The following is a 13,925-nucleotide window of genomic DNA, read 5'->3' as shown; positions in this document are numbered from 1 at the left end:
GGACAGCAGGGAAGGTGTCTGAGGTTGGTGCCATGGCTCCAGCAGTATCATACTGCACAAGAAGGGGTACCAATGCTGGTGTGGCCAGTCTGGTACAATCAGTATTATCCTTGGTTTGTCCTGTTTATTCTTTAGTAGAACCTTCGAGAGGAGAGGCAGAGGGGGAAAGGCATAAATTGAGAGACTTTCCCAGGTACAGGACAGGGCATCCACTTTCCAAGCTAGACTGTGGGGAGTTCTTGTGCAGAATTTGTCCAATTGGTAGTTCCAGGAGGAGGCAAACAGGTCTATCTCTGGAGTCCCCCATTTGTTCCTCAAGAGGTTGAATATTTTTGGTTCCAGTTTCTATTCGTGTGGGTCCATGAGATTTCTGCTTGGGTCATCTGCCAGTGAATTTAGCTTGCCTGGCAGGAACTGAGCTTGTAGGTGCACTTGGTAGCTCAAGGCTGTGTTCCACAGAGCCATGGCTAGTCTGCCAAGAGGGTACGAGTGGGTTCCCCCCCTGCTTGTTTATGTACCACATAACTGTGGTGTTGTCTGTCTTTACCAATGTGGTCCTTGAAGGCTGTCAGGGAATTCTGTACAGCTAACATTTCTTTTTGGTTGATATGCAGGTGCATCTGACTTGGGTTCCATTTGCACTGAACGCACTGCCCTGCCAAGTGAGCCCCACCATGCATAGTCTAATGACTCTGTTGTTAGGGTTTGAGTGGCAGAGGATAGATTGAAAGGGAGCCCCTTGTTGAAGTGGCAGGCCTCTGCCCACCAAAGGAACTCTGTCTTTATACAAGGAATGATAGGAATCATTGTTTCCAGGTCCTGAGAATGTTGGCACCATAGGCTTTTTAGATACCACTGTAGTTTCCTCGTGCAGTCTTGCCTATGGAATTAGTAGAATGCAAGAGGCCAGGAACCCCAGGGCTTGCAGAACTTTCCTTGCAGATAGCTGGGTCTTTGTGGCCAGTAGTTTGAAGTAGGCTGTCAAATAAAACTTGTTTCTCTGGCATGAGGAAAGCCATCTGGGAAGTTGTGTTCAAGCTTGCTCCCAGGAATACAATCTGTTGGCAGGGTACTAGATAAGATTTCTTTTTGTTTATGGTGTACCCCAGTGAGGTTAGAAGTTTCTTTTACAAATGCCAAATGTTTTAATAGCGTGTCCTGGCTTTCTGACTGAATCAGACAATCATCCAGGTATGGGTATATTTGAATATTTCTCTGCCTGCAAAATACAATGGCTGGAGCTGGACACTTTGTGAATACCCTGGGTGCAGTAGATAAGCCAAAGAGAAGCGCAGAGAACTGATAGTGCAGCCTGCTCTGAAGCGTAGGTATTTCCTGCAAGATTCCCTTATTGGAATTTGCAGGTAAGCGTCCTTTTACGTCTAAGGTTGCCAACCAGGCATCTTTGCCCAGCATAGGAAGCAGCTGTTGGAAGTGTTAGCATTTTGAATTTTGGGATTACCAAAAAGGTGTTTAGAATACAGAGGTCCAGGATACGACGCCAGGAGCTGTCCTTTCTGGGTATCAGGAAAAGTCTTGAGTAAAAACCTTGTCCCCTTTCTTCTGTTGGGACAGCGTGGACAGCCCTGATACTTAGAAGAGAGAGAACCTGCTGTTGAGCCTCTGCCCACTGATTTGGGGGTAGGTCTAGCCAACCGTTTGGGGTAGGTAAGGTGTAGAAATGGAATCTGTATCCTTGGAAAACTATACTTAAAACCCATTTGTCTTGGGTAATGAGTTCCCAGTTTTTTGCATGCAGGGCGAGCTTTCCTCCTAAGGGAGCAGGCGGTTGAGCAGGGCTTGGAAGGGTTAAGGTTAAGTCATTGTGACATTTTTCCATAGGGGGTGTCTTACTACTTCCGGCTTTGGAAGTGGGAGCCCCCCCACTGCTTAGGCCTGTGTGTAGCTTGAGACCGTAGCCTACGTGGTCTGCTGTTCCTGGGTTTGGACTGAGAAAGCCTGGAAGAGACTGGAAAGGACCAATTCTTAGAAGGCCAATGCCTACTAAATCTGGGAGGCTGTACTTGCAGGAAATGTTTAACAGTTTGCATAGATTTAGCTTTTTCCTCCATCTTTGTAAGGATGACTTCTGCTTTGCTGCCAAACAGATGGTCTTGGTTTAAGGGAGCATCCAGTAATTTAGCTTTAACATGATCTGGCAAGTTTTGCTCCTTAAGCCAAGCATGCGGTCTGGGCGTCGGTTTCCTAGGCATGGTTCGAGTTTTAGGCCTAGAAGAAGAAGATGGCATCGGTTTAATATGCAAGTCAATAGGCCTGAATACACCCTCAGAAGCCGGTGCCTGCACAGCGGCTCCGGACCCATCCAAGGTAGAGACATCCGCAGATTCCACAGTTGAAGCATCTCGCGGCATACCGGACTCTGAATGGGTCTCAGTAGAGGCTTGCGAATCTGAAGTAGTGGGTATCAGGGGCTGCGAAAGCGCCTCACTGAGTACCGGCAAACTGGCGACTAGCTTAGGAGAAGTGTCGTCAGCAGCTTTGGACCTAGGCAGCCTGTCTCTGTCTTTATCTTTGCGTTTTTTCAGAATGTCAGTAATCGGGTGGCTTACTGAAGACATATATGGATAATTGAACAGAGTACCAAAATATTTAGAAGCGAAAATGTACAGACAATGAATAGTTTGTGGTTTAATTAAGGCACAAAACTGACAGCGAGGTACGTCGTGGTCAGGGCCTAGGCAAGGAATACAGTACGAATGAAAATCTTTATGAGGTATTTGCTTTCCACAAGAAATATAATTATTGACTTTTACTGACATCGGTTTAGAGCAAGAAAAAGTTTCCCCCAACAGGGTACTTAGCTTTAGTTGAAGACTTTGGTTCTGAAACTTGAAAATGAAAATTTCAGGAGTCGGCCGACTGGCACTTGCGAACTGCTTCTGCTTCAGGCACCACACAGCAAGAAAGACTGATGTAATGGCGTCGGCTGCATGCTTTATACCCCTGACTACCTGACGTCACGGAAGATGAGACAGCAACCAATGCAGGATCCAAGACTTTGATAATCAGGCCGACTGAGGGCTACTGCAAGTAGATAACCCAAATGTGATGAATGCAACAGTGAAACACGAAGAACATCACACTGGAAAAAGGAAATGTGTTTGGGAATAGTTGACCTTTATTTTGCTTATTGCCATCTTCTTGCCAGTTTCTTGACAACGATGTGACTTGCACTATTGTCTGAATACTTCTGATGCATTTTCAGACTTCATTGTACTCATGTATTTTAACCCAGCCACTGGGGATACACAAGCCAGTGCATTCCTTTGTGCCGGTCCCAAGCCCGGATAAATGGGGAGGGTTGCATTAGGAAGGGCATCCAGCATAAAACTTGGCCAAATTATTCATGCAGACATCAGTAAATATTTACATACCGGATCGGTCGAGGCCCGGGTTAACGACCGCCACAAGTACTGTTAACCAACAGGGTGCTGGTGGAAATTCGGCTACTGTTGGCCGAAGGAGGAGAGGAGGTGGAAGGCATGTCCGAAAGCAGGAAGAGAGGAGAAAGGCTAGGATTGTGGTAGTGAGGGTCGGAACCTTGAATGTTGGCAGTATGACTGGTATAAGGAGAGAGCTAGACGATATGATGGACAGAAGGAAGGTTGCTATATTGTGTGTGCAAGAGACCAGATGGAAGGGGAGTAAGGCTAGGTGTATCAGAGGTGGGTTCAAATTGTTTTATCATGGTGTGGATGGGAGGAGAAATGGCACAGGAGTTATCCTGAAGGAACAGTACGCCGAGTGTTTTGGAGGTGAAAAGAGTGTCTGATTGATGTTTATGAAGCTGGAAATTGATGGTGTAATGATGAATGTTGTTAGTGCATATGCTCCACAAGTTGGGTGTGCGATGGACGAGAAAGAAAAATTTTGGAGTGAGTTGGATGAAGTTGTGATGACTGTACCCAAGGGTGAGAGAGTGGTGATGGGAGTGGATTTCAGTGGGCATGTTGATGAAGGGAACAGAGGGGATGAAGAAGTGATGGGTTGGTATGGTGTTAAACAAAGGAATGCAGAAGGTCAGATGGTAGTGGATTTTGCAAAAAGGATGGACATGGCTGTGGTGAATACGTATTTTAACAAGAGGGAGGAGCGTAGGGTGACATACAAGAGTGGAGGAAGATGCACACAGGTAGATTATATCTTATGTAAGAGGGCCAGTTTGAAGGAGATTGGAGACTGTAAAGTGGTGACCGGGGAAAGTGTAGTTAGGCAGCATAGGATGGTGGTTTGTAAGATGATGATGGTGATCAAGAAGTGGAGGAGGAGTGTGAGGGCAGTACCAAGGATCAAATGGTGGAAATTGAAAAAGGGCAATTGTGAGGTGGAGTTCAGGGAAGTGTTAAGACAGGCACTGGGTGGCAGAAGAGTTACCAAATAGCTGGGTAACTACAGCAGAGCTAGTAAGGGAGATGGCTAGAAAGGTGCTTGGTATGACATCTGGACAGAGGAAGGACGACAAGGAGACATGGTGGTGGAATGAGGAAGTACAGGAGAGTATGCAGAGAAAGAGGTTGGCAAAGAAGAAGTGGGATTGTCAGAGAGATGAAGAAAGTAGATGGGAGTATACGGAGATGAGGTGCATGGCAAAGAAAGAGGTGGCAAAGGCTAAGGATAAGGCATATGAAGAGTTGTATGAAAGGTTGGACACTAAGGAGGGAGAAAAGGACCTGTAACAATTGGCTAGATAAAGGGACCGAGCTAGGAAAGATGTGCATCAGGTAAAGGTGATAAAGGATAATGAGGGAAACATACTCACAAGTGAGGAGAGTGTGTTGAGCAGATGGAAAGAGTACTTTGAGGGGTTGATGAATGAAGAGAATGAGAGGGAGAGAAGGTTGGATGATGTCAGGATAGTGAATCATGAAGTGCAATGGATTAGCAAGGAGGAAGTAAGGATAGCTATGAAGAGGATGAAGAATGGAAAGGCTGTTGGTCCAGATGACATACCTGTGGAAGCATGGAGGTGTTTAGGTGAAATGGCAGTGGAGTTTTTAACTAGATTGTTTAATGAAATTTTGGAAAGTGAGAGGATGCCTGAGGAATGGAGAAAAAGTGTTTTGGTACCAATTTTTAAGAATAAGGGTGATGTGCAGAGCTGTAGTAACTACAGAGAGATTAAATTGATCAGTCACAGCATGAAGTTATGGGAAGGAGTAGTGGAAGCTAGGTTAAGAAGGACGTGATGATTAGTGATCAGCAATATGGTTTCATGCTGGGAAAGAGCACTACAGATGCAATGTTTGCTCTGAGACTGTTGATGGAGAAGTACAGAGAAGGTCAGAAGGAGTTGCATTGTGTTTTTGTAGACTTAGAGAAAGCATATGACAGGGTGCCTAGAGAGGAGTTGTGGTATTGTATGAGGAAGTCGGGAGTGTCAGAGAAGTATGTAAGAGTGGTACAGGATATGTACGAGGGTAGTGTGACAGCAGTGAGGTCTGCGGTGGGAGTGACGGATGTGTTTAAGGTGGAGGTGGGATTACATCAAGGATCATGTCTGAGCCCTTTCTTATTTGCAATGGTGATGGACAGGTTGGCAGACGAGATCAGACAGGAGTCCCCGTGGACTATGATATTTGCAGATGACATTGTGATCTGTAGTGAGAGTAGGGAACAGGTGGAGGAGACTCTGGAGAGATGGAGATATGCTCTACAGAGAAGAGGAATGAAGGTCAGCAGGACTAAGACAGAATATATGTGTGTGAATCAGAGGGAGGATAGAGGAATGGTGAGGATGCAAGGTGTAGAGGTGGCAAAGGTGGATGAGTTTAAATACTTGGGATCAATAGTTCAGAGTAACAGTGAGTATGGAAGAGAGGTGAAGAAGAGAATACAGGGAGGATGGAGTGGGTGGAGAAGAGTGTCAGGAGTGATTTGTGACAGACGAGTACCAGTAAGAGTGAAAGGGAAGGTCTACAAGAGGGTAGTGAGGCCAGCTATGTTACATGGGTTGGAGACAGTGGCACTGACAAAAAGGCAGAAGTTAGAGCTGGATGTGGCACAGTTAAAGATGTTAAGATTTGCACTAGGTGTGACAAGGGTGGACAGGATTAGGAATAAGTAGAGGGTCAGCCCTGGTTGGAAGGTTTGGAGACAAAGCCAGAGAGGCAGGATTACGTTGGTTTGGACATGTGCTGAGGAGGGATGTTGAGTATATTGGGAAAAAGATGCTAAGGATGAAGCTACCAGGTAACAGGAAAAGAGGAATGCCTAAAATAAGGTTTTATGGATGTGGTGAGAGAGGACATGCAGGTGGTTGGTGTGACAGAGCAAGATGCAGAAGACAGGAATAAATGGAAACAGATGATCCACTGTGGCGACCCCTAACGGGAACATCCAAAAGATGATGATTGTACTCATGTATTTTATTTTAATAGCACCTATCTGAGTTACATGTCGGTCCAGTGCATTTTCTTATTTCTGTCCAACACCATGCAATTTCTTTTGATGGCATCATCTTTCCTTTTCCTTGAATGATGGTTCTTCATAGAAAAAAATCTTTAAAACTGATAAGTAGCAAGACAATGCTTCCTTTCATGCGTTTTTCTACACTTGGCATACAAGTTATGAATTCCAATTGCATAATATTAACTCTGCACCTCATGGTCATCTTTGTCTCCATTACTGTTACAGTACTCTGTAAAATGGCATATCCTTTACTGTCTGTTGTTTTGTTGACTCACATTTACCTTTTACACATATATTTTCTCAGCTAAATCTTTAGACTGTAAACTAGTTATTTCACTCGTTCTGCACACTTTCATAGCTTTTGATAAGGTCAGGTCTGGGGTCTTAAAGGAACGCTTCTAACCTGATCATTACTTTATCCTACCTATTAATGAATCATGCAACTCACTAAATTTTTAGCCTTTAACTTGATTTCTCAGTTTAGTAACATAAGAAATGGCAGTCATTCTCAGACCTTTCTTAAAGAAAAAATGGCAAATTACTTTAAGTTTTGCAAAACAAATCTAACTGTGCTCTAAATGCCCAAATCTAACTGTGCTCTAAATGCCCAAATCTAACTGTGCTCTAAGTGCCCAAATCTAACTGTGCTCTAAGTGCCCAAATCTAACTGTGCTCTAAGTGCCCAAATCTAACTGTGCTCTAAGTGCCCAAATCTAACTGTGCTCTAAGTGCCCAAATCTAACTGTGCTCTAAGTGCCCAAATCTAACTGTGCTCTAAGTGCCCAAATCTAACTGTGCTCTAAATGCCCAAATCTAACTGTGCTCTAAATGCCCAAATCTAACTGTGCTCTAAATGCCCAAATCTAACTGTGCTCTAAGTGCCCAAATCTAACTGTGCTCTAAATGCCCAAATCTAACTGTGCTCTAAATGCCCAAATCTAACTGTGCACTAAATGCCCAAATCTAACTGTGCTCTAAATGCCCAAATCTAACTGTGCTCTAAATGCCCAAATCTAACTGTGCTCTAAGTGCCCAAATCTAACTGTGCTCTAAATGCCCAAATCTAACTGTGCTCTAAATGCCCAAATCTAACTGTGCTCTAAATGCCCAAATCTAACTGTGCTCTAAGTGCCCAAATCTAACTGTGCTCTAAATGCCCAAATCTAACTGTGCTCTAAATGCCCAAATCTAACTGTGCTCTAAATGCCATTATCTTTTCTTCCACTTCATAGAGAAGAGTAAGACTTAAATATCTTCAAGGTTTCATTACTGAAATGCAGACGTGGCACACACTACCTTTTCAACCTTCTCAGCTATCAGCTCTTAGTGAGAAACAAGTCAAATTTCTGGATGCAAGCTTCCAGTTTTTTACAAACTGAACTGTAGTAAGAGAATTCCTGGTAGCTGCAACTGGAGCATTATTCCAACGATGCCTTATTTTTTTTTGTATTTTCAAACACATAAAAGCTTGAAATAAAATAGATTTATTCATTTTATAAATAGATTTTCTGGTTTAATACCATGGAATATTCAGATGTTTATCAGAATACTCTGTAGGGCAACATAACCACTCATGATGAGCACCAGCCTGCATGTCATGTTTAATCTGACAGCCTTAATGAAAAATGCAGGAACATGTACCACATTACATGCAACTCCCTGTGACTTAGTCATTAGCATATGAATGCATAAATCTGTACCACATGACGTGCAACTCCCTGCGACTTAGTCATTACCATATGAATGCATAAATCTGTACATTTCGTGCAACTCCCTGCGACTTAGTCATTAGCATATGAATGCATAAATCTGCACCACATGACATGCAACTCCCTGCGACTTAGTCATCAGCATATGAATGAATGTATGAATCTGTACCACATGACATGCAGCTCCCTGTGACTTGATCATTAGCATATGAATACATAAATCTGTACCACATGACGTGCAACTCCCTGCAACTTAGTCATTAGCATATGAATGCATGAATCTGTACCAAGTGACATGCAGCTCCCTGTGACTTAGTCATTAGTATATGAATACATAAATCTGTACCACATGACATGCAACTCCCTGCAACTTAGTCATTAGCATATGAATGCATGAATCTGTACCACATGACATGCAACACCCTGCAGCTTAGTCAGTAACATATGAATGCATGAATCTGTACCACATTACATGCAACTCCCTGCGAATTAGTCATTAGCATATTTAAAGTTTTATACTCCATATGTTACAGAAGAAATGGAAAGGAATCTGTATGTAAATAGCCACACTTACTTGCCATAGTTCAAATTATGATTATTAGTTTAGGGTACTTACATAAGTAGAAAATAAAATAATACAATACTTTACCATGAATTAATTGTGAAGTAGAAAAAGTACTTTATTTTTACTGACAAAAATATTTTAAAACAGTAAAATGTAAGAAAACAAAGTAGCTGTGCCTGATACAGTGTCAAGATAATGTGGGACCTGCACTTAAGGATTTAAATCAATAACATAGTTGAAGTTATGACGATCATTGTTGGCTACACAGCTACCACTAGATATCTCCTTTGTATTACTATTGTCAAAACAGACAGTCAGGAATTTCCAACAATGATTTTCAGTGCAATTTTAAATGAAAAAGTAACAAACCCCTCCAAAAATATAGAAACTGCCGGAAGGAATTGGAGAGGATCTGTGTAGCACAAAAAAACTTTAATAATCAGAGAGGAATAAACACTTGAACACAGACTCTTCTGACCATGCAACACTTTCAACTCATGTAATATCACTATTTTTATATGCAAGTGCAATCCTCAAAATAAGAATGCACTTCTAAGAAGATGTTTGCACTGCCCATGTAGTGATGTAAACCAGTACACTATATCATGTTAATGAAACAACGCTTATTGCAAAGAAATATGAATAATACTTGAATTTCAAATCAATAAGGATGTACACCTTTGAGATCCCCTTACCTAAAGAAATCATGTTCTCATAGTTCTGTACCATCACCTCCCGGTGTAACTCTTTGTTGTGTTCACTCAACATCTTCCACTCCTCCACTGAAAACTCAACAGCAACATCTTCAAAGTTTTTTGGCACCTGAAAACACACAAAATGTACTTGCTCTTCATTTATTGTGCACACAGATGAACATAAATGGTTTCAACAAGATTGTAACCAGCTACGTTAAAATGTTCACTTGCACAAGATGTTCATTTGACAAAGTTAATAACTACTTCTTTCTTCCTGTTCAGTGTCAGATTTGTAAAAACTCATTTTACTCAGGAGTGGGTTAACAACCAGAACAGTAAGTTTTGCTCATTCAGTATCAGTATAACATAACATCTATTTAGTATAATTAGTAGTAAGACACAACTGCACTAATCTGTACACAGAAGAAAATTATATGAATGTATATTCCTGTACATAAATTACTGTATTCAGATTAACACAGAAACTAGTTAAGGACTTACCATAATGATTTACCTGCATCGCTGTGGTTCACCTTCCTCTACTGACAGAACTGTAGCCCTAGTGTAAGCATAGTCACCGCAGCACCAATACAAACGTTCCTGGTCTTTAACACCTTCCCTTCCATAACACCCAATATCCAGCATGCTACCATCTCTCCAGCTCAGTCACCTCAACACCAATACAAACTTTTCTGGTCTTCAATTCCTCCCCCTTACATAATACCTAATACTTAGCATGCTAACATCACTTGCCAGGTCAGTTACATCACAACCAGCATGCCATCATCACTCAGCATCTCAGTCACCTCAGCACCAATACAAACAGGCTTTAACTCCTCCCCCTTACATAATACCTAATATGCCATCATCACTCAGCAGCTCCGTCACCTCAGCACCAATACAAATAGGCTTTAACTCCTCCCCCTTACTTAACACCCAATACTTAGCATGCCAGGTATACCTAGCATAACATCACTTGCCAGGCTTTAACACCTCCCTGTTACATAATACCAGGCAAGGTACCATCAGTTACTAGCTCAGTCATCTTAGCAACAATACAGATAGTCATTAACTACTCCCCCTTACATAATTAACTACTCCCCCTTACATAATATCTAATGCCTAGCATGCTATCATTATTCGCCAGCTTAGTCAGCTTGGCATCAATTCAAACTTTCCTGGGCTTTAACTCTTCCCTTTACATAATACCGAACACCCAGCATGCCACCCTCACCTACCAGCTCAGACACCTCAGCATCAACACAAATATGCTTTAACGCCTCCCCTTACATAATCCCTACCATGCCTCCATCACTGTCCAGTTTTAAGAAGGCCACTCAGGGCACATTCAGTTAAAGTTCATTAACACACCTATATCCATATACCCCACTTTCTAGGCCGGGGGATGATGGGTGGGATTGCAGAGGAGCACAAAACATGACAATTCAGATCTAATCATTACAGTAAATACATAGTTTTCATATCCATCATGGTATGGTCTACCCTTGTCTATAACTCTGATGGAGACCTCAGCATAAAATTTGGCTAGACTTCTGGGAGTAAAAAATTGGAAAATAGTGGTCTGAAATGCCACGTAAGACCTAAAGATTCCATCCAACCCTGTACCTTCGACACATGAAGTAGCTCATTTACAAGTCAGAGCTTTAGTCCTCTGCACTAACTGTCAGGCAGCCATGAGGAAAATCCTTTTCTGTAAAAGAACGTCAACTCTGCTCTGAAGGCCAGTTCAAAGGGATGCTGAGTCAACTGCTCCAGCACTGAAATTATCACATTGTGGAACAGGATCTCTAATCAGAAGTCTAAAGGAGAAAGGTTTCTCCTGAAAAGTATTATACGCCTTAAGAGAGACTAAACAGAAATTCTGGCAACCGAAATGAAACTGCAAGATGGATGCTAAGTGAATCATTCTACGTAAGAATATCACCTCTGAACAAAGAATGCAAGAGAGATAATCCAGGACTTCTGGAACAGGATCAACAAAAGGACTGATGCATCATCCAACACTCAGACCACAAGACAAGACCATTTTATCTTTAAACATTTTCCTAGTGCTGGACGTCCGAGTTAAAACAAGCATATATACCATGCTGCCAGGGTAAGCTGGTCAGTAGCCATCATTAAAATGGAAGAATACCAAGCAGTTATTCTGAGGTCATGAAAATCCAGATGGCGCTCGCTGGATGGGTGAGTGAAGAAGATCCTGGGTGGTCTCAACCTGGGGAACCACACTTGTTAAGGCCAAAAATGAAGCTGTGAGAATGACCCTGATGTCCTTCCACTGCAGTTTCTGCAAGAACATTGTAATCGGAGGAAATAAGGAAAGCTGTTAAAGAGACCTGGAAACATCTCTTGGACTATGGCACTCCTGGCCCCCTGATCCAAGGAAGAATGAAAGGGAAGTCTTTGCATTTGACAAAGATCAAGCTTGCAAAGAGATAGCATTGAAGACTTTCTACAAGTGGCAAAGAGATCTCACAATAAATCAGGCAAGAGACACCCTCATGGGGAAACAGGAAGCAATTGTTAATCTGGTTGTCTAGTGAGATGGTTTCTCCAGCTGCGTGGACAGCTACCAGAAAGTGCATTGAAAACACTGCATACACCCAAAGTCTAATAGCCTCTCAACAAGGTGAGTCAGAAGGGATTCTGCCCCACCAGTTGATGTACCACACACTTGTCATGTTGTTGCAGTATATGTCAATCACTTCATGAAGAAGGTTATCATGGAAAGTGTACAGTATGAACAGGTCACATCTCTAGGACATGGATATGCAAACTGGCCTTCACATCCGATAGTCCACTCTTGACAATGGCCCCATCCTAGGGCTGACGTCTATGTGGTGACTCTCAGCAAGAGATCAATAATACTTGTACTTGGGCTGCCCAGGAAGAAGCCGCTACTAGGAAATCCCACATTGGTACCTCCATCATGCTTTGGAAATTCTTTTCTTACTGGATAGAGTCGAGAGACTGGTTTTCTTGAGTCTGCAAGTTGTCCTGTAGAACCTAAATGTGATATAAGATTATGACAGTCATTAGCCCCCAGAGCACTGAGGCATAGGGCTACTGTAATTGTAGAAGAACAAAAATGGCTCAGGAAAATGCCAGCATCCACAAACAATTATTTAATAAAATCAATCAAGAATATTATGATGGAAAAAAGTCCAAAATAAGCCAAAAAACAAGAATCAGCAAATCCAAGTGTAAAGCGCTTTTCATCTGTTAATATAAACAGACTATATTAACAGACGAAAAGCGCTTTACACTTGGATTTGTTGATTCTTGTTTTTTGGATTATTTTGGACTTTTTTCCATCATAACATTGGTTTTTAAAGGACACTGATTTTATTAAATACTTGCTTGTGTACGCTGGCATTTTTCCTGAGCCGTTTGTCTTGTTTTTCACATCAGTTTTTTTGTTCTTTGTGGTAATTGTAGAAGAGTTAAAATGCCTGACACCACTTGAACCAAAAAAGGGAATCTTTTTTCAAGGCAACCTAGGGGCCACCAGACCACACCTCAAGATATTCTTGTACCACATAAGTAATAATTAAACAATCTAGCAGATTCATTCACTGTTTAATTTATTTATTTGTTTGCCCATGTTGACCTAGATATTCAAATTGAGCAGAATCTATTTGTGGAAGAGGTCCAAGAAATAAAGCACCAATACACTATAACAAAACACATTGCCAAAACTCAATTATAAATAAGGATGAGAGTCACCATGGGCAAAGGGATTAATGAGAAAGTGTCTACAAAACCAATCCTACAAGCTAAGGGACTGTTTAAAGATTTTAAGGTTTTAATAATTTCTATATGTTTAAAAACTTTTATATGCCTTTAAATAAGCAATTGTTCTGTTAACGCATGTAATTGTATGTGTGATTCGATTGGCTGTTATTGGTTAAATGTATGTGATTTTATTACTGGAGTGTCTGATGAAGCAGCTATACTAGCTGCAAAATTACTTACTATTAAACAAAGTTTTTATCATTAATTTGTTGCTGGCTGTGGTTTGGTTCATCCACTTTATTTGTTATACTTGCATGGAATTGCTGGCTGAACCATTTGCCTACACCACACTTGTGTTTTCTTTCATATTGTTTGGTTGTGTGTGGTATAGTGACATGGCAGACGGAATTACTATAGCGCCTGCACTGGATTATGTACCCGAGCCAAATGGCGGAAGGATAGTAAGGCAAGGGAGACTACAACCTGTGGTGAATTTCCAAAATAATCCCTTAGTGGAATTTGGAATTTTGAACTCCGATGGGAATTCAGAAGTAAGTGAATTTGATTCTTCACAGTTGAGGAAAGAAATTAACAAACTTGAAAATGATTTGCATAAGCTTAAAAGGCTTCAGATGCAGACAGCTCCAGAGAGCAACCCGGCAATACCAGGCTACAATTCTTACCACACCTTTTGGCCACCAAATCAGGACCGAAATATTAAAGGTGGAGTGTCTATATTCAATCAAGGATACTCACACCTCAAGGCTAGTT

General features: G+C 41.8%; 1 protein-coding gene across 1 annotated transcript in view; it reads right to left on the bottom strand.

Moving 5' to 3' along the window:
• Window positions 1-13,925, bottom strand: part of LOC122797908 (zinc finger protein 271-like) — a 274,927-nt gene that overhangs the window by 220,884 nt on the left and 40,118 nt on the right. Inside the window, exon 3 of the mRNA XM_044066426.1 lies at window positions 9,399-9,525. Coding sequence (XP_043922361.1) covers window positions 9,399-9,525 — 127 coding nt within the window. The remainder of the gene's footprint in view (window positions 1-9,398; window positions 9,526-13,925) is intronic.

Source organism: Protopterus annectens, chromosome 3.part1 (genome assembly GCF_019279795.1).
Source record: "Protopterus annectens isolate FY-2018-M chromosome 3.part1, PAN1.0, whole genome shotgun sequence".
In the NCBI taxonomy this organism is placed as follows: domain Eukaryota; kingdom Metazoa; phylum Chordata; order Ceratodontiformes; family Protopteridae; genus Protopterus; species Protopterus annectens.
The sequence above is the reverse complement of the archived record's forward strand: the minus strand, read 5'-3'. Positions and strand labels throughout refer to the sequence as shown.